The sequence below is a fragment of the Petromyzon marinus genome, chromosome 17 (assembly GCF_048934315.1).
Source record: "Petromyzon marinus isolate PM22_M1 ecotype Great Lakes invasive population chromosome 17, UKy_Petmar_22M1.pri1.0, whole genome shotgun sequence".
In the NCBI taxonomy this organism is placed as follows: Eukaryota; Metazoa; Chordata; class Hyperoartia; order Petromyzontiformes; family Petromyzontidae; genus Petromyzon; species Petromyzon marinus.
This window is the reverse complement of record NC_133683.1, coordinates 13486470-13513893: the sequence shown is the minus strand read 5'-3', so window position 1 is coordinate 13513893 and position 27424 is coordinate 13486470. Positions and strand designations below refer to the sequence as shown.

Below are 27424 nucleotides of genomic sequence, written 5' to 3'. Positions count from 1 at the left end.
GAGGTTTTGTCCTCAGCCCCCTGCTGTTTCTGGCATTCATGTCTCCTCTTAGCCACCTGTGTGAGAGCTTTGGTGTCAAACACCATTCCTACGCTTATGACACCGTCCTCTTTACCTCTGTCAATTCCATTTACACCTCTCAACGTGAAGGAATAGACTGTCGATATAAGTGTGTTCTTTTAATCGACTGCGTTCATTTCCGTATTTATTGATATGACTACTTTGGTATTGATTCTGTAGTCACGTTGTTTATACAAATTGTGATCTCAACAAATGTATCCGCTGCTGGATGAAGGCCTCCTCACGTTCGCGAGTGCAAACGGTGACGTGGGAAGCTCAAGGTCAGTTCAGATATCACTCCCCACTGATGTTCGCTGTGGCTAGAAATCAAACTCAAATAACCAGGTTCATTGTGCACTTTAAGCTAAAGGTTTTTTCACCAGGTAAAACCTCAATTGCAAGTGACTAATGCGCTGATCACGGCGTCACAGCTCCTCACATACTTATTACGGCACTGTAATGTGGTATAAAGTATTTAATTGAGAGTAGGGCCATTATACGCTTGGAAGATCCCTTTTCATATGCTTGAAATAAAGTACAGTATTGCATATTAAATATTTAAAACTATTACCAGATTACTGATTCTTCAATCATTAATAGGGGTGTAATGATGAATTCTCATTTCAGGGTTATGCTTCTATCCAACAATATATTCTTCGTGATATTTTTTGCATATGTTATTAGAGCATGTTTGTTTGCATGTTCACAAGTACGTGTGGTTAATATAGACATGATTCCTTTCAAAAAATTGTATTTAGTGTTTTATTGCCAGAAAGGGTAAAACACTATTCTTATGTTTTTCAATCGATTACACAATGTAACACAATTTTGGTCCCTGGGTACTAAGCGTTATTTTTTTAATTGCGTATGCCTAAAAAGTATAGATAATCGCTATCATTCCCCACAAACTTTGCTTTTGTGACCAGGACTTTATGTGAACGAAATACACAAATGCACACGTTTTCTCATTGAAAATAGATACATTTCAAAAATCAATGTCGTGGTCACAAAAGCAAAGTTTGTGGGGAATAATATCCATTTTCTGTACTTTTGAGGTATAGGCAATTAGGAAATAACACTTACTACCCAGGAGCAATATGTTTTTGTTTGTTACACAGTGTTATTTGTTTTACTTGTGATATATGTAGCGTCTATAGTGTCTGGAAGTGGATCACATGACTCAACTAGTCTATATCCGTCATCTATCAACAAACACCAATCAGAGCATGGAATTGTGTCCACGTGAAATGACATCCGATAATCTACACTCACCAGTTCAGCACGTTCGTCAATAACACTGTGGCTTAAAAAAGGGAAATATATAAATTCGGCGACGTTTCGGTCAATGGCCCTTCGTAATAGCACATGAAGGGCAATTTTACATTTACTTTTCAGGCAGTGTTCTTGACGAATTTGTTGGAACTTTTTTTGGTTCATGTTTGTTGCTTGTCCACCACTGCCAACTCTGTATTATAAATATAGGTTTGGTGATCTGTGCCTAACGCTGTAGCTGTGTTATAAAGTTGGGTAGGCTACGTGGATTTTCATGGAATTTAAGTTTTTTTTCATGAAAGGCTTCTTAAAATTGTAGCTAATTATAAATTTGTTACAAGAATGATCGATTTTCTTCTGAAAATGTACGTATAGTTTTGGTGATCTGTGCCTAACGCCTGACATTGCACGCTGTGTGAAATGCGGTGGAGACCACGTGGATCCGACTGACATCACAAATAATTATTATCCAGAATAGAATATTCTGCACAAAGCTGCGAACACCATCTGGAATGCCACCTCATGAATTGGTTTCTAGAGAAAAAAAAGGAACCATTGTGATGCCGATTCGAAATCTCAACCCCCAAAAAAGGATAATGCAATGGCACACGCTCTGGTGATTCATAAAATGCACCACAACTTTGTTGTGGCTGAAATCATTTCAGAATCCAATCGTGGAGACGTCTTCATTCCCATCAATTGATATGGCACCGTCTGATGTGAATTTGCCATTTACAGTATTTGGAAGCGAAGACAGTTTCCAATCATTTCTAAATTTTCTATCACTGTCAATAAGTCACAAGGACAAACTTTTGAGTAAGTTGGACTTCATCTCAACGAACCTGTGTTTTTTTCCCCCATGGACAACCTTATGTTGCTTTGTCAAGATGTAAAAATCCAACCGACATCAAAGTGCCGATTCAACAAAATGCATCTGCAGGAAAGCTATTGGGAGATGATCGTCAATTTACATTAAATGTGTGTACGTAAATAAAAAAAAATTAAGTAAATTCAATCCAATCTTAAATTTGTATAACTTTTCAATAAATAATTTTTTTATGAACCCATCATATGCCGGGAAATTATACTAGTCACCAAATAATGTTATATTAATCGATTAATTGTTTTCCATCCCACCCCGGTCAAATGACACTTTGCTGTTTTCGATTCATTCCGTAATGCGGTTGTTTTTTGCGTCGATTTATATTCGCTTGCTTTGTGGAGTCTAATTTATTTTTTCTTAATTGTTCCCACTTGTTTTTAATGTCATTTGCATTGTCATTTTAGGTGACCCGGGTCACTCTAGGCCAATGAAACTCATCATTGTCTCTCGAGTTCCCCACCTGAACCTAGACACCAAACAAAACATCTCAGTAAAGCGGTAGATTGTTCACTGGGAGAGAGGGATGAGGAGAGGGGGAGTGGAGAGAGAGGGAAGGGGAGAGAGGAGAGGGAAGGGAGAAGGATGGGGAGAGAGAAGGATAGAGGGGGGTCGGCCTGGAGCGTCACGGCCTCCTTCCTCCTGAAACAGCTGGGGGGTCTACTGTGCTCCAAGCAACTATTCTACATGGACCTGCAGGGCCTCCCACTGGGACAGCTGCCACCCTTCTACAGAAGCGTCCTGCAGACATGGAGCTCCCTCGCCGTCAGGAGGCTGAACCAACCGCGATTGGCCGAGGATCTGGTCTTCAAACCGATCCTCAGGAACCCACAGACAAAGCTGCCATCCACCACCGCCACCCCAGGCATGGAGAGGCGCCTCGCCAACGCGCAGCTCACCAGGATGGGAGATCTGGTGGAGCCTGAAACACGGGGCCGGTGGCTCGGACCAGCAGACGTGGCCGCAAAGACAGGGGGGGGGGCTGCAGTCGCTCCGGGTGGCTGCCCGGATCCTGGCCGAAGCCAAGGGGGCCTTCTCAGCGGCAGCGGGGAGAATGCCCCCCATCGGCGTTGGGGATGACGAGACCCTCTCGATCCCCCTCCACCGGAGCTCTCAGTCGTGCCACTGCATCGCCAATGCCGACAAACGAAGGCGGATCACAACCTGTGCCGGCTAGAAGACCTACCGGAGGTGGCCTTCCCAAAGGTAAAGAGGAAGATGCTCTACTCCTACATGGTCCGGTTCCACCAACAGGACACCCTGAGGAGCCACAAGGACCATGCCTGGAGGAAAGCTCTGCCCTGCGTCTCTCCGGAGAGGCCTCGCTGGAGGCAACTCTACTGCAGACCGACGTACAACCGCATCGGCGACCTCAGCTGGAGCATCGCCCACGGCACCGTCACCACCAACGTCTCCCTTGCGCGCTTCACCGACACGTCCCCGGAGTGCCGGTTCTGCGGTAAAGTGGAGACGGTGGCGCACCAATACGTGGAGTGCAAGAGCCTGGACTCGCTGTTCAAGGTCCTGAGAAACATCCTCCTAAGGTTCAGCCTCCACTTCTCCCCGACGGTCCTCATCTTTGGATACCCGAAGGGCGACGGACCCCAACATCTTCAGGGGCTGGTCAACGTGCTCTTCGGCTACGCCAAGCTCGCCATATACAGGGCGAGGAAGGTGGCCCTGGAGGGGCAACGTCCGGCCAGCAGCCTGGGCATCTTCCGCGCTCTGGTCGGAGCCAGGGTGTGGCTGGAGTTCCGCCACGCGCGGCTGACCCACGCCGTGCCGGCCTTCAAGGAGCAGTGGGCGCTGGAGGAGGCCGTGTGCTCGGTGGCAGATGACGGAGAGCTCTGCATGCAGATCTAAGCTACCCGTCGGAGGCCGTTTGACTGTGGGAAGGGCTGCGTGCAGATGCAGCACTTGTCGTAGTTAGAAAAAAAAGAGAGCGAGAGAGAGCCAAATGGAGTAGGAAGAGAGGGGGCAGAGAGAGAGGGGGGGGGCGGAGAGGGGGTAGAGAGAGAGGAGAGGCAGAGAGGGGGGTAGAGAGAGGGGGGCAGAGAGGGGGGTAGAGAGAGAGGGAAGGGGAAAGGAAAAAAAAGAAAAAAAAAATTTGGGTCTTTCATTTAAAAGGGGGGGGGGGGGTTACATAAAGCAAAGCATTAAAAAATACAAAAAAACTAAATGATGAACGGAGCAAAGTGCCGACTACACCGAGCATCATCTTGTTTCTTCTGATCGTAAAAAAATAAATAAAAAAGAGAGAGAGGGAAGGGGTGAGAAGGAGGAGAGCAGAGTGTGAAATATTTCGTGAAATCTTTCATTTAAACAGTGGGGGGAGCACATAAAGCAAAGCATTGAAAAAAACACAAAAAAACGAAATGATGAAGGAAGCAAAGTGCCGACTACACCGAGCATCTTCTGTTTTCCTCTGATCGTAAAAAAAGGAGAGAGGGAGGGGAGGGAGGAGGATGGGGAGGGGAGAGAGGAGGAAGGGGAGGAGAGAGGGAGGGGAGAGAGGAGGATGGGGAGGAGAGAGGGAGGGGAGAGAGGAGGATGGGGAGGAGAGAGTTAGGGGAGAAAGGAGGATGGGGAGGAGAGAGGGAGGGGAGAGAGGAGGATGGGGAGGAGAGAATTAGGGGAGAGAGGAGGATGGGGAGGAGAGAGGGAGGGGAGAGAGGAGGATGGGGAGGAGAGAGGGAGGGGAGAGAAGAGGATGGGGAGGAGGGGGATAAACGCACAGCCCTGTCAACTCTATAGCAACGCGAGCAACAGTGTTGGCACAGTGCTGGAGATATACAGCAGCAGCAGCAGGGCAAGGAGACGTTATGAATCGCTGTAGTAGTAGTTAGCCGGATTTACGTTGTAGCTGAGCGCAGACAAGGTTTGATAACAACATTGTGGTTGAGTGCTAATGAGATAGTATTCCATACATTATGGTTGTGCTTTGGTACATTGTATTGTAGCTACAACTGGATATGTACATTGTATCGTAGCTGTAATTGGATACATGACAGCTAGATTTGGATACATGCCATTGTAACTGTAGTGTGATACATTCCAGATTAGTTCTGGTTGGGTAAATCGTTTTGTAGATACACAGTGCAGCACTGCAGCCCGTTGTATTGCTACAATAGGATACATTATAGACAATTGTAGCTATTAGCTATTAAATGTATAGTAGTGGGATACTGTAATTGGATACATTGTACATCCAGTCGGATACACGGTAATTGAGCTGCGTTTTGATACGTCTACACTACATCATACACAGTTCTTATTTTCTGCGTCGTATTTACAATTTAAAACATTGTTTTGTAGCTGCATTTGGATAGATGTCACTGTATCTGTCGTGATTCATACTGCATGTCTTCCGATTTAATTTAAAATTAAGATACACGCGTGTCCATTCGTAGTAGTTTTGATACAATGTTCGGTAACATAGAACTATAACGGTGATTATACCCAAATAGAATGTGTGGTTATTGTATTGTAGTTCCAATTGGACTAGCGTGAGCTCCCAGCTGGATACGTCCGAACTGAGCGTGCCAATTGCACTGCACTAATTTGTGACGTCTAATTAGCCCCATTGTACAGGGCGGTCCAGATGTCTTGTGACCCCGTCCCATTTCATTCTCTAACAACTTAATATATATTTTTTAAAGTCAGGTTGATTTCAAACAAACGAATATTCAAAGGGGAAAAAAATGTAGAGGGTCAATTGGTGTTGGGGGGGGGGGGAGTCGCAAGACATCTGGACCACACTGTCCATCAGAGCAGTCAGCATTTTGGTGGGATTCTCATTGATCGGCATCTCCGGATTAAACACTTTATTAGTTGCATCATTGTCGAACATTACAACAACGGAACGCATAACTTCATAATTGACACAAACTATATAGCCTTCAGTTGCGCCCACAACCATTAGGATTACAGATCGTGGCAAAGTGGACACGGTACTTTGTTATCCCATTAGAAGTCAAGTTGTGATGCAGTGGTTTTCCACGTAGGCTATTTATTGTAGCTGTTACAGTGCCGTGCAGCGATCTCTATGCTGTTGTAGCTAAGGCATAGTCCAGTGTTTTTTTTTCAAACATGTTATTGTAGAATTTTTCGATTTAAAGCTTTCGTGACTGCAGGGATTCATATTCTTGGGTTCATTCGGTAAAGTCACCACGTGGAAGGGAATCAATAAAATAATAAAAAAATTAAAACAAATTCTCACGACGTTTCGATTGCAACACGTGCAATCATCATCAGGCGTGAAACCCACAGCAATAATTTTTGTTGAAAAAAATTGGCTACTTTTTTCAAAAAAATGTCTTGCTGTGGTTTTCACACCTGATGATGATTGCTTGTGTTGCAATCGAAACGTCGTGAGAATGTTATTGTTTTATTTTTTTATCATGTTATTATTTCCCTTCTACGTGACTTTACCGAAATAACCAGGAATATGTTATTGTAGCTGTGTTATAAAGTGCAGCTGCACGTGCTATTGGTGCTGTAAAAATGCAGCTTCGCTGGTGTAGCTGTTACAGTGCCGTGCAGCTGCAATTGTAGCTATGGCATAGTGAAGTGGTTTGTTTTTGGTCAACGTGTTATTGTAGTTGTGTTACACAGTGCTATTGTATCTGTAACAGTGCGGTGTTTTATTGCCACGTGCTATTGTACATGTAAATTTGAAACTATTTAAGCTTTTGAGAAATGAATGGGGATGGGGAAGGGTCACGAAACATCTGGACCACCGTGTATAACAGTCCACAAGTGCAATTGTAGCTGTGTAGGAAGACTGTTATACAGGGTGGTCCAGATGTCTCGTGACCCGCCCCCCCATTTAATTTTCGAAAGCTTAATATATATTTTGTAAAGTAAGCTTTATTTAAAACAGAACTGAATATGCAAACGACCCCCCCCCAAAAAAAAATATATGTAGGGGGTCAATTAATTGGGGGGGAGTCACAGGACATCTGGACCACCCAGTTGTACAGTGTTCCTCCAATCTCCCCATCATCCACCAACCCCCTCCCCTCTCCCCCCTCCACCACCATTGTTTGTGGATGCGTCGCAGCTCCCCACGTGGAGCCGGGATTGTGGAGATGAGAGCCTCGGGATGACGTCCAGCAGGAGAACAGGTGCCACACACACACGTGATGCCACACACACACGTGGTATCACACACACACGTGGTGCGACACACACACACGTGGTGCGACACACACACACGTGGTGCCACACACACACACGTGGTGCCACACACACACACGTGGTGCCACACACACACACACACGTGGTGCCACACACACACACGTGGTGCCACACACACACACGTGGTATCACACACACACACACGTGGTATCTCACACACACACACACGTGGTATCACACACACACGTGGTGGCACACACACACACACGTGGTGCGACACACACACACGTGGTGCGACACACACACACGTGGTGACACACACACACGTGGTGCCACACACACACGTGGTGGCACACACACACACGTGGTGGCACACACACACACGTGGTGGCACACACACACACGTGGTGCCACACACACACACGTGGTGCCACACACACACACGTGGTGCCACACACACACGTGGTGCCACACACACACGTGGTGCCACACACACACACGTGGTGCCACACACACACACGTGGTGCCACACACACACACGTGGTGCCACACACACACACGTGGTGCCACACACACACGTGGTGCCACACACACACACGTGGTGCCACACACACACACACGTGGTGCCACACACACACACACGTGGTGCCACACACACACTGGTGGCAATTATTTGAACCGGTCCTGGGCCTCCCCCCCTAGGTCGACTCGGCCTCAATTCAGCACCTGATGCGGCGCGTAGCAAACATCGCCACTGGGGAGACAAAGGCGGCCGGGCGTGGGTTGCTGGCCACCCACCCCCATGGTGTGCCGGGCCTTAATAGATTGCCGCTCGCTAACAGCACTTGCCCCTACAGTCTGTGAAGGCTATACAGTACACACGCGGCCACCAACGCCGGTGACGATTATCTGAAACCGGTCCTGGGCTTCCCCTAGGTCGACTCGGCCTCAATAAGACTCGGCCCGGTGCGCGGTGTGTAGCAAACATCGCCGCCGGGGGAGACAAAGGCGGCCGGGCGTGGTTTTGCTGGCCACCCAACGCCCATCGTGTGCCGCAGGTGCCGGCCTTCGTAGGTGCTGCTCGCTAACAGCACTTGCCCCTGCAGTCTGTGAAGGCTACACTTGGGGGGGCGGGGGATCTTTGTCTTTGTAAACGCATTGGTGTCGCGTGGGTAGAGTGGCTCCTGCCACGCGTATCCTGTTCGATCCCGCACGTGTTGTACACAGCTTACAGAGAGAAACATGCATGCTGTACTGTCACACGTGCACTCTTATAAACCGACGCCTACGCATACACTAAAATATATACACACTACTGTCTGTGTTCTTGTACTGCCGCGCAATTTCTCATAGCTAACAAATGCAGGTTCCACGCGCGTGCACGTTGATATACTTGCTGCCTAGCTGCATTAGTAGTGTACTATATACACCGCACTGTGTACAGCGTGAATGCACGCACGCGCATGCGTGCGTTCGTATTGTCGTCACAATGGGGTATCGCCCACGTGACACACATCGGGGTGAAGGGTCTGGTGAGTGCTGGATGTCCTAAGAGTGTTTGTGCTGAGTTCCGTGTGAATGTTTTAAGTCCGTCCCCGTTCCTAAGACGGTCTGCCCCTATTAAGTGTCTGAAGCCAAAAACAAGTCCCACGTGCATCGTACAGGGGGGGGGGGAGGGTGGTCCATATGTCTTGTGACTCCCCCCCCCCGCTTTGTCCAATTAATTTACCCCTACATTTTTTTTGTCCTTTGCATAAATTGTGGTCACGGGACATCTGGAGCACCCTGTACACTGTTGACATTAAGTACTGGTAACCGTATACAGCAACTCGCCACTGTGTCGAGTTTCCAGTGCAGTATGAGGAGGATGCATTGTCAACGATTCATGTTGTATTGTTGTTGAGCTGGGCTCGTCAACTGCTGCCAACGCAGCTTCCTTATGTTTAAATTTGCCTACAGATCCTTGTTGCTTTAGAATCACTTTTGGTGTTTAGTTTGTCGTCCTTCCCCCGCGCCTCCGATTAGCACGGTTGGCTACGTACGGTGCGAAAGAAGTTCAACATGCATACACACACGACTGTATACTACCTACAGAATATTGTATACTGTATTGATATAGTACTACATTGCATACATGGTCTTATTAATTACTGCTTCGGGTAGCTCAAATCATGTGGGCATCGAGGTGTAGAGCACCCAGTAAACGTGCCAACGTTGGACCAACGTTGGACCAAAGTTGGCCCCAACGTTCCACATTTACCGAGTGCATTATTATTATTACACGAATTTATTGAACTCACTGTCTGTTGTTGTATCCTCAAATCTTGTAACTCAATTTTTACCCACTTCCCAATGTGGTATCGACTGCAAACTTGGTATAATTATGTCATACTGATGACAATACTATATTCTATCATTAAAAATTAAAAGCATATACATTTTTAAACATTCTTTTTTATATGTTATGTTTCGGCTTGAGTCTAATTGTCCACGCTTAACTGACGTTGCCTGTAAATCACCACGGTCCTATACGTTGTGGCAAGCTTCGGGGCCACTTCCTGGAGTCGTGGAGTTCTTCCATTACTAGTAGGGTACATTTCATTAAAGCGTGGTTTAAAAAAAGTTTTTTTTTTAAATATTACTTATATTTTGTCTTCTCCGTTCAGAAAATCTCGCCCGAGTCTCAATGCACCTGAGAGGCATACGATGAGTTCCTCAACCTATTTGCTCTCCTGCCATCCTATTTCCTGAATTGTTATGAAGATGAAGTATGCCTTGCCTGCCCTTGCTTCATACATGCACCACAATCAAACGATTTAGCTTTTTACATTGACCATGGATCAAAACCTTGATTTAAGTATGGGTTTCAGCCACCCACCCATGATTAACATCAGATTGTTAAGTGTAGCGAGTCAATTGTAGTTACAGCCGAGTCACCAATGACCACAACATTATATTTGCGTTTTCACTTGACTTATGAGCAATACAGATTTCAGTTTAATTGCCATGTCATGAGCACTAACAGGACATACAAAGATTTACCCCCTTGGTGTGCACGATAGGCCTAATTAAATTACTTGTGCAGTTCTGCAATGTATAATTGTGGAGCTTTGCAAACACAAAGTGGTGCACTTCTCACCGTGAGAATTATGCATAGCGATGTTGATGTTGCATTGATTAAATGTTTTAGGCAGTTCTCGCTCAGAACAGACATCGGGTCATTTGCCTTAAATGGCAGCACAAGGATGGGGAACCCACAGCAACCCATGGACTTAATATTACCCACAACTCAATTTCATACGTCCCATGGCCACACAGAGGCTTATACACTTTCAAAAGGACCCACAAATGGCATTCGTCACTGCAAGTATCTTAGCCTCATAAAAAATTGTGTACTGGAAGTTAATATTACCTGGCAGCAATTTTTCTAATTTGATGACACTTTGTCACCTCTGCAGGTGACGTTCGTGGATAGCACTACAGTGTGTTTTAATGTGTGGCTGGGTCACAGGTTTTACGTGGCCCTCATAAGAAAATTGTTCCCCAGCCTTGTGTTAATGTATAACGTATCTAGATACTTAGAGTGTGTATCGGTTATGGGTAACTAATGCAGTGCCGCTGATAAAATTGTAATGCTGGTTTATATCACTGTACTGTCCGAGGTTTTTAACTTTAATTACATGTACAGCATTTTAATATTGATTTTATTTATTCTGAGCCTTTGCCAGGAATCAAACTCAGGTCACTGGTTTTCATAGCCCTGTGCGCTAATCACTGCACCACTGCTGCATCTGACCTACTCTAGATTACTCCATTGTAATTGGCAACATCTCAGCCTGAAGCTTGTAATCTCTGAAAGTACGATAGGTGTAGGACAGGGATGGCTGTGTATTTTAAGACCAAGGCCGACTAATTGTGAGCCAGTCTGAGCTTCCATTGCATTCAGAGCTGCATTGCAATTGGTTCAAGCCTCAGACCAGCTCACTTTAAACTTCACACCGGAACCTGTGCTCACATTATTTCGATGCAAAACCATGACCACAGACAGGCCTCTTAACGCTTGCCACCAAGTGAGATTTCAATCACAATTTTTGTAATGGATAAATGGAATGATATTTATTGGTGAAACATTCTTAAATTAATGACGGCAGATGCACATGCAGCAGATGGGCTAATTAGATTGGCAAGGCTTACTACATAGCACCGCGACAAATAGGATTAACTGTGTGCCCTTGCAGTGGCTGCCATACAGTTGCGATTGCTGTTTTACACATTAACTAGAAATGGGGGAACTGATGCCTACATTGAAGCCAATCTATGACCGTGATTTTCTCTGAACAGTGGCAAATCGTTTCGTTGTGTTGTATCGTTGTTGCTGAGCATTGGCTACATTTTTTACTGCAAAGGATGAGAGGGGTACAATCACGGATAATAAGATCTGCGATGTTAGTTCCCCATATTACAGTGGCCAAGAGAAGTTATCTATAGCGATTACAGAATGCCGCTAAGATTATAGACTCAATCTGTCGTGCTTAGAAATGTGGCGTATGTGATTGTCAGAATAATGGTGGGCTGTACTTTACTGAAACAGACTGCCTGCGATATTTTGGCACGTTTTCATTTTGTACACTGTGATTATGTGAATGCATTTTTCTGTTTAATAATGTATTTAAAAAAAAGTACATTAGCATGAACATCGGCTGCAAATAAAGCAGAATAAAGTTGAGGTTAAAATAATTACATTACTATACTGAAGGTATTTTATATAAACGGGGCAGGGATTTTAGTTTAAGCTCGTTATTAGTTAGTTTCGTTTGATTTATTAGGATTTACCCTGTGAGCAATTCGGCTCTTGATTTGGGTTCAACCGCAACAAACAATAAAATTACAAGATACACCTAAAATTCATTGTACTCAAATCTAAACATCACATACGTAAACAATAAAATCACAACCCGTCCATGCTGCGGACAAAAAGTGCTAAAAATTCCATTTCGATGTTTGATCCCAATACCAATCAATACAATACAGATCGAAATTTTAAGTATAAATCTATACTAAATAAAAAAAATCGGGCTGCGCCAAACCAAGCCCTTCTGAAACTTACTAAAACAATGCTATATAAACAACGTAACAATTTTCCCAACAAATGTGATTAAAAATTTACAATAGCGACACACACAACACACATCACTAAACCTAGCGTCCTTCGCTAGCTGCATAATTCAATCCATAACAGCCGGATTGACAATAGCAGTTGGGGCACACACTATTGTGTTCATGCTGTCGTTAACAGTTACCCTCTTTTTTTTGGCACCATGGCATTGCTTGGAATGATCACCCCCACAGTGCAGGCAGGTCCAGTTGAAGGGTAAAAATTATGTCAGAGTTAACATCCTTCTCAGGAATGTTGCAACTCAACGGATAGTTGAAAAATAAGTAATATTTAAAAAAAACTTTTTTTTAAAACACGCATTAATGGAATGTACCGTGCTAGTAATGGAACAACTCCACGACTCCAGGAAGTGGCCCCGAAGCTTGCCACAACGTAAGGGGACCGTGGTGATTTACAGCCAACATCAGTTGAGCGTGGACAATTAGACCCAAGCCGAAACATAACATATAAAAAATTATGTTTAAAAATATATTTTTATTTTTAATGATAGAATATAGTATTGCCATCAGTATGACATAAGTATACCAAGTTTACAGTCGATACCACATTTGGAAGTGGGTAAAAATTTAGTTACAAGATTTGACGATACAACAGACAGTGAGTTAATAAAAAGCGTGTAATTATTAGTAATTTTATAGGGCACAATGAATGAGGCATTTTGTCAAGGTGACTCTCACGTATGTGTCATTTTGCATCATCACCCACCCCTATTGGACATCTGTGAAAAAGAGCTTTGTAGCTCATCGGATTCCTCCAGTCTAAATAATGATTCTGGTTTCTGATCCACTACGCGGTAAATTCCCATGCTTCTCTTCGATTTGCGCGAGAGAGTGGCGTCGGTAATCGAGAAAGGTTCTCTCTGTCTTCGCGCTGATAAATCGGTCGCAAACAATTTAGTGAAGTCCATCAAGCAAGAGTCCTTAGCGCATGCCTTGGCGGCGAGCTCCATTGAGCGTTGCTATTTTTCTTATTCCCCCCTGAGTGCCTACTTCAGGTTCAGTCAATCGGCAATGAAGCGCGTGGTCGTGCTGGCACTGGGGATGTGGGGGCATAGCTGGCCATGCGTAGATAGAGTGTGTGGTTGCCCGTGGTACAAGGAGCGAGGGGAGCGGTAGTGTAGTGCTGGTTAGCACACTGCGCTACCGAGTTTCGATTGACCTAGGATTTCCTTAAGTCCACTCAGCCTTACATGCGGTGTTTACAAATATTGGCAATGGTGTGGTGCTGGCGAGACAACACTCTATCATGCGCCGTACTGCAGCCTTCATAGCTGCTCGCTGACAGCACTTGCCCAAACAGCCAGTGTCGGCTATACAGGGGATCTTTGTATTTTCATTTGTATTATAGTGAGGGGAGTTTCGACGTGATATCAGAACAGGACAGAGTTATTACTGATCTGGCTGCTGTACTGGGTTCAATGCTTTTCTATGCAAACCAGTGACTGGGTTTGTGTTCTTCCCTTTGTAAGTGAATCATTGTTTTGGAAAATTGATTGTTTAAGTGAAATTGGATATGCCCTTCAAAAAAAATGTATCCCGCCTGTGAACAGAATCCTGTAGAACTTTATTCTGTATTTTGTGGAATTGGTTTATTCAGGACCCTGTGGTTACATGTTAGGTAGACCATAGGACATATTTGACAGATGTCATCCAATTAGTTTTAATGAAGTTGCGACTGTAAGAGCAACACAAATGATAGCAAACGACTTAAGTTGTGGACGTTGGAAGAATAAACCATTATTGTTATAAAATCAGTACACTATTAAACTTGCACAAATGCATTTTGTTCCGAATAAGGCGAGTTATTTCTCCGAATTCTTACTCGAAAAACAATCGGTGTGACATTTGCTTTCTAACCTGGCCTGAGCATCCCCTAAGTAGGCCCTGGCTGAAATTATACACGGTCTAAATTTAGCTTTCGATTTATCTATGGCTCAGCTAGAACTAATAAGAGGAGTTGAATGTGTGTGTGTATGTGGAGCGGTAGTGTCATGGTTAGTGCTGTGTACTACGAGCCCGGCGACCTGAGTTCCATTCCCGCTCACAGCCAACATCGATGGCCAATATCTAAACCGGTTCTGGGCCTCCCCTAAGTCGACTGGGTCTTAAAAAAATTATTAGCTGTTCCAGTGTGAAAAACATCAGCATTGGGGAGACAAAGACGGCCAGGCGTGGTGTTGGCTACTCCACCCCCTCGTGTGCCATGCTGGCCTTTCATAGGTACTCACTAACAATACTTGCCCCAATACAGTAGTCTGATAAAGATATTTGTCTTTGTACGCACCCGTGTGCATGCTTGTGAATTGTGTCAGCGGTGGACGGTCTTGTCACCTAAATTATGTTTGTGTTTGTGTTGGTCTCCAGGGAAACAAGCTTGTGTTTACAGATAGCCCTCCCACCCACAGCATGTTATAATGGCCAATGGGCCCCTTTAGGTAGGGAGGGCCCTAAAGTTTTATGCTGAGCTCCCGGTTGATGGTGGTGGTGTTTATTGAGAGGCACGGTCGGTTTTGTTCTAAACCACTTGTGTATTGCACCACCTGCATAATTCATATGCTTGTATCATTATTGAAGAAAGCACGGCAGGCAATCAAAAGTAAAACATGCTCAGCCTGTGAATTATGGGAAGTGCAAGGAATAATAAATTAATTGTTGAACGGGTTCCCCCCCTTTTGAAAAATCTCGCATTATCGATCTAAATAGATAAAAAAAAAGAATGAAGGTTGACATCGAACGGAAGTCGTGAACCCGGACAAAGAAAGCAAATTGTGGCTGAAATTGGTTCGGCCGCCGTTATTGCGAATGAGCAGATTAAAGGGCGGGGGGGGGGGGGGGGTGGGAAATTATGTTTTCAGAGACCTGTTAATATGAAACGCTATTTTTTTGTGCCTATATAATGATGGTTAACACCGCCATATTGTGTTATTTTATTTTATCAATTTATTATTTTATTCTCATTTTACGTGACTTTACCGAAAGAACGAAAGAAGACCGCCATTCATGTTTTTGTTATCGTGATGTGCCCTCTGTGCTCGCTGCTAAATGAATGCCAACCGCACGCACGTGTCATGTGCAATGCGTTGAAACAACAACACGGGCTAACTTAACGACGAGAGAAATGTGGCCTCGTTTTTAGAAGCCTTCACCTGCCTTGGGCACTTTTGATTTTCAACTTTTCACTTGCTGAGGGTATTTTAAACTCTCGCTTTTACCTTAGCAGACCCCTTTTTAAAAAAAAAAAATCCAGAGGCGTGCCTCTCCAAAAGCAAAGCTATTTGAATTGTGAGCTTTTCTTACAAGTGCTTTCCACGTCTCTTAATTGATTGAGCTAATCATGGGGATATGTGTCTGCTTAACAATTTTTTGTACTGAGTGTCGCTATGCCCTCTGCTTAGTTGGCTTTAGAATTACAGCAGCAGCAGCAGCAGCTTCAATTGTGAGGTAACTTACGTGGGTCGCCGAGGTTGCTGGGTGGACGGCTTGCTCTGAACTTTTATTCTCCGAGACTTGAAGCTCCTACTCGCCACTTAACCAAACAATGAAGTGCATGCACTTACCATGGCTTGCATTACTCCAGCGTTGTAACAGGATAAAAATAAAAAAGCGTAGCTCCGTAAATTTCGCCTCCGTGGTGTCTGTATTCCGGAATGGGGTTTTTCACCGGCGCAGAAAGATCGAGAAAAAAATGCTGTCGTAATACAGTAATTGCTATATTTTATTTTATGCCCACGTGACTTTACCGAAAGAACCAGAGAGTATGGATTACTGCAGTCACGAAAGCTTCAGATCAACAATAATTACTCCCAAGTGTTGCGTCAGCTGCTGCAACATTTATATGATTGAATTGCACACGGTCTGATGCCTGTTTATTGATTCATACATAATAAACCCTGTTTTCTAACTCTTAGCATTCTCAGACTTATTGATATTCAGACCAACCAGGATCTTGAAAGCTGCACTTTGTGTAGTAATTTGCTGTCGCGCTACAGTTGTGTGCGTGTTATCGTTTACAACATTACATATGGTCTGTAAATCTTACATATGGCCAGCCTGGCCTATTAACACAGCGACTACTTTTCTCTGGGTGATTAATACTGTGCCCTCCATGTGTTTTACAGTATTTACTTTACATGTATACGTTACAGAGGTATAAGTGCAAGGGCAGGTCAACGCATGTTGAAAAGGATATTGAATTATTAATGTTTGCGCAGTGTCACACTTGTTACTTTTCTTGGACAAACTACAAATGACTTGCTCAATACGGGATTCCGAGTCGTGGCAGTTAAGCCTAACCATTGACCGTTTAGTTCATACTCCGTTTCCTGATTATCGTAACTGTACTATAAAAAAATGTTATCACTTTTACATAATCTTCATACATTGTCTGCCTAATGCTGGATGAACGCCTCCCCACACCACTGCCATCCATCCAGGGGTGGAGCCACAGGGGGGGCTGGGGGGGGCTTAGCCCCCCCTAAAATTTTGTGAAAGTCGGTAATCGGGATAACCGGATATCCGGCTGCTGCAAAATGCTGCAGGCTGCCACCTTGTGCTGCCCTGCAGGCTGCCACCTTGTGCTGCCCTGCAGGCTGCCACCTTGTGCTGCCCTGCAGGCTGCCACCTTGTGCTGCCCTGCAGGCTGCCACCTTGTGTGCTGCCCTGCAGGCTGCCACCTCGTGCTGCCCTGCAGGTTGCCACCTTGTGCTGCCCTGCAGGCTGCCACCTTGTGCTGCCCTGCAGGCTGCCACCTTGTGCTGCCCTGCAGGCTGCCACCTTGTGCTGCCCTGCAGGCTGTCACCTTGTGCTGGATATCTCAGAATATTGAAGTCAGCCCCCCCCCAAAGTCCAAATCCTGGCTCCGCCCCTGCATCCATCTGACTCCTGCACGTGAACTGATCTCATCACTCCATTTCCACAGTGGTCGTGCTCTTTCACATTAAATATCTATAACAGTATATGTTTTTGATAGTAAAACAAATGTTAAATTTTGAAGAAATGTTCACAATCTGCGTATGAACTAAATTTTAACTTAAAACTTTAGTGACTGCAGGAATTCATAGTCTCTGGTTCTTTCGGTCAAGTCACGTAGATATAATTTTTTTTATAATAAAAAATGAAGTGATTAAAAATATCACGACGTTTCAATCGCAACACAAGCAGTCATCAAGATTATTATTTTTTCTACCTACGTGACTTTACCGAAAGAACCATAGAATATGCGTATGAACTCTTACGTGTGATATTTGAATTAGAGACGTGGACACCGACTTAAAATGCAACAAAGATGAAAAGTGTGGAGAGATGCAGGCTTGGAATGACACAGAGACAATTTGCGGAAACACGTCAAATCAACGAACAAACACAAATCAGAAATGCCTTGTTGACTGTTGAGCACAGTAAGTAAGCTCGGGCAGGACCCATCGCGAGTAGGATGATGGCCAATGGACAAAGACGGGGGATAGATTGGCAGCCAAAGTAGGGAATGCACAGTTGATGTATGCATGTTGAACTTCTTTCATATACCGTACCTAGACAACCGTGATAATCGGAGTTTGATGCGCATGATCGAAATAGATTTTGGCACTGCTGTAATTAATTCAAAACTTGAGTAAATTAATTACGAGCACAATGTAGAAACAATGCCATGTAAATTAAATGTATCACTCTAACTTGCTGTTGGAAGAATTTTCAGATTAATTATTCAGCCCTGAACCACACAAATGAAAAAAACATTGCATTTGTTAGATTCCGTATATCGTCCTATTAACTTTCCCCTACAATGAAAGTTATCATGTGCATATATTTTTTGGAGCATATGCGGTCCTGCTAATTGTATATGTACAAGATCTGACGCCTCTGCCATGCTGTCTTGTTGTTTTATGCTTAGACGCGTCATCATGGCCAAGTCGGCGCAGCATTGTGGGGTCAGCTCGGGGTCACCTGGCGATGAAGAGTGGCCGTAAGCCTCCCGACAGCCCGACATCACCCTCTCTGCATCGCCTTTACTTTTTGTTCATATTGGCGGTGGAAATTACAATCACAATGAGGAACAAAGTGGTTTACTTCTAAGGCACTTTTGTCAGCCCTCTGCTGGACAAGGGCCTCATCCACTCGAGCGGCGCCACGGTGGCGAGATGTTAAATAGCTCGCCTGGTATACATGAGGTTGTGGTTTCGATTCAGACCCTGACGACGCCTGTATGTCAGGAGTTTTCATGCCTCTCCCTGTGGTTTGCGTGGATTTTTCTCCGGTCCTCCACAGTTTTTTCCTCCACGTTTTAGATTCAATATTCGGTTTAGAGTATTTGGCCGCTATAAACGTCCACACGTGATAAGCCACTTCGTTGAGCTATCATTTGTGGCCACGTCGCTTCTGAAAAAGAGCTATGTAGCTCGGTGGGCCATACCTGGTAAAATACAAATAGTTAAGTTTGTGGGTTTTGTGGATTGTTTGACCATACTTTAGCAGTACAACAATGGGTTTTGCCGCACTGCCCTCTGCTGACAAGGTAGCCCTGCAGCAGCCTACAATATCTGCCTCATGGATGGTAGTGGCCCATCCAGGGGCGGAGCCAGGATTTCAGGCCGGGGTGACATTCAACAAATTTTAATTTCAAGAATGATTCGGGAGTCAGGCTGTTGAACTAGACGCCATCGTTTGGCGACACACTCTGACAATGCAGTTGCACGGAGTCCGCCAGACCGAGTGTCGAGCGTCGTACACTTCTACGCAGAATGTTTCAGATTTTCGATTTTTTATTTTTTTCGGGGGTGACAATTGTCACCCCCGATGGGCCCCTGGGCCCATCCGCGCAAAAATCTTGGCTCAACCCTGCTTAGCGTCTCAGTTCTGACGAGATCGGGTGCATTCCAGGTTCTACGAAAGACCAGATAGCAGTGTTAGAATGCAAAGCTGTCATCTCTTGGTTTTGAGTTTTGAGTGTTTAGTTGCACGGATGATCGCGTTTATCCAGCTAGACCATCTATTTTACAAGGGAGATCCGTGGTACTTGAGTACAGCGGCAAACTAAAGACAAAAAACATCAAGATGTTCATCTTGACCTAAGACGTTGTATGCACTTTGCTGTACAGTTGGAACACCTGTACTGCGTGCATAATCACAAGATTGCAGGAGACTCCTGTGGCTGCTTTTTTATGGTGTCCCAATCCGACACTCATCATGGTTAAAGAATTGCAATTTAAATCAAACTTCCAAATGAAACTCATTTATACAAATGTTTTATGCCACTCTCTTCACTCAATGACACTGCAACCTAAGTTCAAAAACCGCATTGTTGCCTTATTTTTAAACCGTGTATTTGTAGTCACTGCGCCACTTCCTTTGTGCAATGAAAGGTACACCGCTATTTCAAACATGCGGTATAGCAGCCAAATTCACAGCCAACAAAGCAACGAGCCTATAATTAATCCGTTCACCTGGAAAACGTCCTTATGCAAGGCACACCGTGTATTCTCCTAATTGTGTGAGAGACTGCCAGATCCACTGTACGCATGTTTTAAATATTGCCCATCGTATGAGTAATCCTGCTGTGCTGTAATGCTAAGCACACCTAGATCTGCAATCTGGAGGTCATCGGGGTCAATCTCCTGGCACGGCAGTTGAAATGAAGAGCAAGTCTCTTAACCATACTCTCTGGTTCTTTTGGTAAAGTCACGTAGGTATAAAATAAAATGAAAATAAATCACAGGCAATCATCATCAGGTGGGAAAACCACAGCAAAAAAATGTTTCCCACCTGATGATGATTGCTTGTGTTGCAGTCGAAACGTCGTGATTTATTATTTATTTTTCTTTCTACCTACGTGACTTTACCGAAAGAACCAAAGAGTATGGATTCCTGCAGTCACGAAAGCTTCAAATCAAGTTTCTTAACCCCCCCCCAACCACTGGTCCACCCAGCAACATGAGTAGAGACACCGCAGACTATCGGCAGGTTGCGTGTGTGTGGGGTAAAGTGTGGGTAAACTCTCACCCTCTTTAAAAATGTCTTGCTAGCATGAAAGAATAGACCAAAACACTCCGTGTAGTGGGTGTCTAGAACTCACTCTAGTGAAGGCATATCAGCAGTGATGTGGGCAAGAATTTTTTATTTTATTTTTTTACCAGGTAAGGCCCACTGAGCTATATATATATATCTCCTTTGTCAGAAACGACCTGGCCACAAATGATTATCATATGGAAATTGATAGCAGCCAAATACTGTAAACGCATGTTTCTAAATGTGGAGGGAAAAACCTTAGGACCCAGAGAAAAAAATCCACGCAACCACGGGAAAAAACACGCAGACTCCAAATATTCCGGGTCAGGGTCGAACCCAGGACCTCCTGTATACCAGGCGAGGTAGTTAACATCTCACCACTGTGGCAGCGTTATTAACAAATGTATTTGTGTTTTTTTGCTGTTGATAGTGTTTGGAATGTTGTCTCACAGGGGTGGGTTTGTATTGGTTCAGGTTTCCCTGCATGTCATGTAACCCACGGTGGCGATGCCTGTGGTGTTCCCTTTGTGTTCCATGGAGCAGCATTTTGCCCTGGCTCTTCCAGCAGACTTGCGAGCCAGATGATGATTGAGGACCAAATGACGTCGCATTACAACCGCATCTCTTCAGCCAAAGGTAGCAGAATCTTTTGTGTGTGTGTGTCTGTGTGAGCGTGAGTGCCTGCAGAGTGGTGGCACAGTGGTTAACCCATAGTGCGACAAACTGGGCAGTATAATTTGGATTCCCAGCCATGGCTGACGTCAGTGGCAAGTCGTATCTGAACCAGTCCTGGGCCGCCTCTAAGTGCCTTACGTTAGTGCAGGTGTAGTGTGTAAACATGAGCACTGGAAAAGAAAAGGTGGATAGGCTTGGTTGTGGTTCCACCACCTCGTCATATGACATGCCAGCCTTAATGGGTACTTGCTAACAAGAATCTGTTGAGGCTATATGGAGGCTCCTTCTATGTGAAGTTGCAGTGGTTTGCGCATTACGATCTGATTTCGGCAACCTCAGCTCGATTCCCTGGCCACAGTTAGCTGGCAAGTGCCACATGAATCTCCTGGATCTCTCCTAGGTCAACTCGGCATTTAAATAAGTACCCGCTGAAACACTGGAGAGTCTCAGTAGCCCACGCAAGGTAGTGGCCACACCACCTCATAATGTGCTGTACACCAGCCTTAGTAGGTGCTCCCCGAATAGAATTTGCAATTGTGGACTCGTATGGTGAAAGTTTGGATATTTATCTTAGTGTGTGTGTATTTGCGTGTGTGTGGGGAGCGGAAGTGTAGCGGTTAGCGCGCTGCGCTACGAACCCAGCGACCCGGGTTCGATTCCCGCTCACGGCCAACATCAGTAACAATTATTTTAACCTTTCTTGGGCCTCCCCTAGATCGACTCGGCCTCAAATAAGTACCTGGTGCGGTGTGTAAACATTACCACGAGGGAGACAAAGTCGGCCGGGCGTTGTGCTGGCCACCCACCCCCTTGTGTGCCATGCCGGCCTTCATAGGTGCTCGCTAACAGCACTTGCCCCAACAGTCTATTAAGGCTACACGGGGGATCTTTGTCTTTTGTGTTACAATTGTGGAGAGTGGTTTTGTACACTGCGCTACGAACTCTACTCAGCTTAATAGATGCTCAGTAACAGCACTTTTCCCCATAAGCTGTACACCATAAATGGGGCATGTTTGTCTTCTCATGTTGTGCCCCTGTAATTGTTTTGTAGTCCATTAACTCCCATGTTCCTTCTTGCAGTCTATTGATTTATAATTTAATGTTTTGCTCAAATGATTGGAAACCTTAGGCCGGCGTCTTAATCCAGTGTCGCCGGCACATTCGAGCGAGTCGTATTTATTAAATGTCAAATCGCTCGTGGTGGAGTTTGAGAGAGTGGGCGCCACTGTGTGTACCAGCGTATCCGATGATTACTTTTTAACAACCGTTTCCAAAGCAGACCGAGCAATAATGGGCTGTATTAAGAGCGGCCCAGCTTGGCTCGATTATTGTCCCAATGCTTCACAGCAGCACATTTCCATGGGCTCGTTACCTCACTCCATTTCCCCAGCCCCCTCCCTTCTATACGCGGCAGGAGGGAAGCCATCGTAAACATGTCCTTATTTTTAACAAGGATTAATTAATTCCTGTCGAAGGTTATGCTATGCCAAGCACATTTTATCTTTGGTGGAATAGCCTATGCATTTTCATTGCATAAAAGCCCACACCCTTGGACGTTGAACGTCTCTTCTGTAGCTCTCCGAAGTGTTTTTGGGTTGTGACACGTGGTGTTAATCACGGTGTCAGACGTTTCACTCTACGTCCTGGGATTCTTCTGTGTTCTGCTTTGATCAAGTGACATCATGACTGGACCCGAGGGTGGCCCAAGTGAAAGCGTGCAGCTCCCTGTAATCGTGGGAGTCATTTGAACTAGCTAAAACTGAGGATTGCCGTCCGGTTGATGCCAGAAGGTCACATTGGGAGTCCGAGCGCAGCCCTATTGCCCAGTAACTCTTTTCATTGATAGTAGAAGCATGGTACAAGCGCTACATGCAATAATGACTTTCCAGATGGGTGCCTCGCATGTGTTCTCTTCGTGATCTACCAATGCTGCCTCTTAAGTTTTATCCGCATCTCCGATTAGCATGGTTGGCTACGTACGGTGAGAAAGAAGTTCAACATAATACTCTACAGGTTTCTTTGATTACCGGCACACACCACCGCACCCGGATGTACATGCACGAGGCACCACCTCTGAGCGTGTCCATTTAATGGTGGCGTGATGTCGTGTTCTCTCACAACAGCGGCTGTCGATTCGTCTCTGCCCAAGAGCCTACTGACTAGCGTGAAATGTAAGTACCATTACAGGAATGAACAAGGGCGGAGATGGGTATTTCTCATCGCCATGTGGCTCGGATGTCAATGTAGTGCACTCGCAGGATCAGGTGTTCACCACTAATCGGGTTTAGTTTGAAAGCGGCAATTATATTTTGCATTTTCTTTCCCCATTAAACAACTTTAGGAAGTGATGCACTCAGAAGTGCTCAGTGCAGTGCTCGTATTTCATTATCGACAAATGAAGTGCTTGATGTAATGGAATCGGCCCTGGGATTGTTTAACAGTCCCCAGTATTGGGTACTGTGGCTGTTGTCCAGGTGGTGGATTCATAATTACACTTTGCACGTTAACCAGATGACTCACTGTGGGAAGCACTGGCACCGTGGTTTTTTGTACCCAGAAGCTAGCACAATCTGGTGTGTTTGCAATGTTGTTCATTTGAACTCTATCCAATATTGTGTATTGCCACTGGCAGAACTCATGGCATTTAGAGGAAGAACTCTTTCCAGTAACAATCTTGTAAAACATTATTTGTTTGGCGAGCCTGACAGCTGATGAGACCCTTAATATTGAAGTCTGTCCTTAAGTTTCTACCCATTGTACATGATTACACAAGGACATTAATATAATTTCATAGACACTCAAACACAACATATTTTTCAGATCTGTAATAAAGGTTGAATTATTCATTTAAAATTTTCAAATTTTAGCCTTTGAGTAATCTGCCCTCCTAATTAGCTTCAGTGGAGTCATCTGTACACTCTGCAATTATTAACGTCTGTTATCAAAAAAAATGTGTTCAACAAAATGGATATGAGACCCATTGGTTCCCACTTGCTTGTGAAAAATAAACGAAAGGGTAAATCCACTACTTTAATTGATTGTCTGCAGGGCTCTCTGAACAATGGGTGCTTTGACCTCCCAGTTTTCACATTCCAATCCTCTTGCCTGCCTCCCCCTAACAACTAAACAGAATTTACATCTGAATGCAATACACTGCTAGACGGGGAAGCCAAACTACTCTTGAGGATAGGGGAAACCTAATTTGAGAATTGCTTGCTTGGCAGGTGGCCGGGTGACATGGGGAAGAGATGGGTGGGGGGGTCATAATGAGCATGTAGCAGCACTGAGGCTACACGGATAACTTGGGTTCGGATTCGGGCTTAATCCATCTATCGGCTACGATTAAACCAGATTTTCATGTATAGCTAGTTGATGGCCCCAGACCACCAAGATCCATTTTATCTTCATCTCCGAAGTGTTTTCGAGTCAGGCTGCGAGTTGTTCGGCATGGTGTCTGATGTTTCTCTCCCAGCACGTGGGGCGAGCGCCACTATAGCGGGATGTTAACGCCCTCGCATGGTGTACAGGAGGTCGTGGGTTAGATCCCCACCCTACCACCTATGGTTTTGGAGTTTGCATGTTCTCCCCGATGGTCACGTGGATTTTTCTCCGGGTCCTCTGGTTTTCCTCTCCACATTTAGGAACATGTATTGATAGTGTTTGGCTGCTATAAATGTGCACATGATAAGCCATTTTCTCGAGTTATCATTTGTGGCCAGGTTGCTTCTGAAAAAGAGCTATATAGCTCAGTGGGCCTTACCTGTTGCAATGAAAAAAAATTGGTTTAGTTTATTACAACACAGCCACGAAAACCCAAGTAGTATCTAATTTTATATGTTACTTCATTTAGATTATTCCAACCTGACGACTCAAATATAATTTTATTATTATTGATGTGATGAACAAACTTGACAGGCAACGAAGTAGTACTTGCCACAATGAACCACAATACCTTGCTGATCTGGTGTCATCCTCACAGCAGCGGCATTTGGCTAGCCATCGAACAAAGACAGTCGCCGCATTGAGCTCTCAGATGCGCTTCTGCGGCCGTCTGGAACGCTCTTCCGATATTAGGAGGCTACTGGAGCTATGCACTTTTAAATGTAGATTGAAATCTCATTTCTTCAGAACTGCTTTTTGTATTTAGTTTATTGCCCTTCTCCCGTGCCTCCGATTAGCACGGGAGAAGGGCAATAAACTAAATACGTATAGTGCGAAATAAGTTCAACGTACATACATACATACTCACATGCACACAATGGACGTCGAGTGAAAGCGATGACTTTGCACGGCCGCAGACCGGGACCAGCAGCGGCGGGCGTGGCTGCGGAAGGAGGTGCGTCACGCAGAGCAGGATCTGCGGAGCAACCCGTCGCTGTCTCGCTCGGGCTCCCGGCCGGCCTCCGCTAGCACCACATCGCCGTCGCGCGCATGGGTGGGTGAGCGACCGAGCGAGAGCACCGCGTTTTATCCGCCGCGTTACACTTCAGCCCCTTTGCCTCGCTCCGGCGACGCATTAGGTCAGGGGGTTGGCAGGGTTTCTCCCATCTCGACATTATCCGGCAGTGAGAAGGGATGGGAGGGAGCTGGAGATATGGAGTTAAGAGGGGCTGAGGATATGGTGCTATGCGGCTCTGAAGCGTTGCCACAAGCAATGAAACTAAAAAACGAAGGCCCACTGAGATCTTGAAGCTCTTTTTCAAAAGCGACCTGGCCACAAATGATAGCTCAAAGGAGTGACTTATCACGTAGAAATTTATAACAGCTAAATACTCCAAACGCATGTTTCTAAATGTGGAGGGGAAAACCGGAGGACCCGGAGAAAAATCCACGCAACCTCGAGGAAAACCTGCAAACTCCAAATATACGGGCATCTGGGTCGGGATAAAACCCACGACTTCCTGCATACCAGGCGAGGTAGTTAACATCTCGCCACCGTGGTGCCCCAATGAGCTGAGCCCCAGCATTCTCAGCTTAGGTCTGTTTTCTGAATAGTTATTGAAAAGGTATCATTCTCCCCCTAGGGTCTCTCACACTGCCTCGTAATATTACATGATCATATTCCAAGGTTTATAAGATGCCCTGTTGTTTTCCCTGTCTTTTAAAGCAAAAGGTGGAGGGGGGTGTTTCTCGTATCTCGGTAGGTGTTAAGGTGTAACCGGTATTTTTGAAACTTTATTCAAACAGGACAAAAGTGTTTAGTGCATCTGACTTCACGGATCATCTTGTAATCTGGAGCCCCACGGGGTTACGTGCATATGTATTTCTGACTCGTATATTGAGGGTAGCGAGATGTTAACTACTTCGCCCGGCATACAAGAGGTCGTTGGTTCGATCCCGAATCCACGACCTCCTGCTGCCTGCATATTTGGACTGCATGTTCTTCCTGTGATTGCGTGGATTTTTCTCCGGGGATCCTCCGGTTTCTCCCTCCACATTTAAAATCATCAATACATGCAGTCCAAATATACATTTCCACGCGGAGACGAGCCACTTCGTCGAGTTATCATTTGCGATAGCGCCGGGTCGCTTCTGAAAAAGACCCATGTAGCTCAGTGGGCCTTCCCCGGTTATATAAACATAAATATAAAATAAAATTATACAAAATCGCCGCGTGGCTTTGCTCTGCCACAGAGCCCCTCTCCTCCGACGCGGTGCGGCAGTGCCTTGGTGCTGTCGTCGCGCTTGCCGTCGTGTGCGGGGGCGCCGCGCGACGCCGGACGCTCCTCTTCGCCGCCGCCGCCGCTGCACGGACGAGACGCAGCGCGCTGGGCCGACCTGCGGCACCGCGCCGGATCCCAGCGTGGTGGGGCGGGCGCGTCCCTGCCCGGCTCCCGGCGCGCCCGGTCCCTACTGTCCTGCCCCTCCGCAGGCGAGTGCCCGGCCGCCCACCCCTGCCCCCCCCCCCCCACCCCCCTCGGCCCCCCCCCCCCCCACTCTGTCGTCGTCAAGCGTGATCATCAGTCCACTGCCGGGTGAAGGCGTTTCTAAGCTGTTTTGCAAGTTATTAAACAATTCAAGTGAGAGGCCATCGGAAGATGCTGCACAAGGCAATCGTATAAAGAGCACAGCATCTTAATATTAATGATTGATACAGGCCATCACTAAATGGAACTGTCCATTGCAAAATGGAACTGTCATTGGAAATATTTATTTAGCTTATTCCATCTTTGAGAACTAAAATGTTTAGTTTCATATGCAGTGGAAATCACTTTTTTCTAGAGC

The 27424-nt window shown here is 45.5% G+C and overlaps 1 protein-coding gene across 5 annotated transcripts in view; it reads left to right on the top strand.

The window, feature by feature from the left end:
- The window catches only part of SPATA7 (spermatogenesis associated 7), a 43683-nt gene that overhangs the window by 2446 nt on the left and 13813 nt on the right, over positions 1-27424 (top strand). For 3 of the 5 annotated variants that reach the window (XM_076067639.1, XM_076067641.1, XM_076067638.1), the window contains exons 2-7: positions 7275-7338; positions 18414-18485; positions 21068-21160; positions 23323-23370; positions 25498-25634; positions 26834-27071. In XM_076067639.1, the coding sequence (XP_075923754.1) occupies positions 7275-7338; positions 18414-18485; positions 21068-21160; positions 23323-23370; positions 25498-25634; positions 26834-27071 (652 nt within the window). Of the gene's footprint in view, positions 1-4927; positions 5436-7274; positions 7339-17649; positions 17923-18413; positions 18486-21067; positions 21161-23322; positions 23371-25497; positions 25635-26833; positions 27072-27424 lie in introns of those variants that run through there. The other 2 variants (XM_076067640.1, XM_032956089.2) reach the window with 2 other exon arrangements.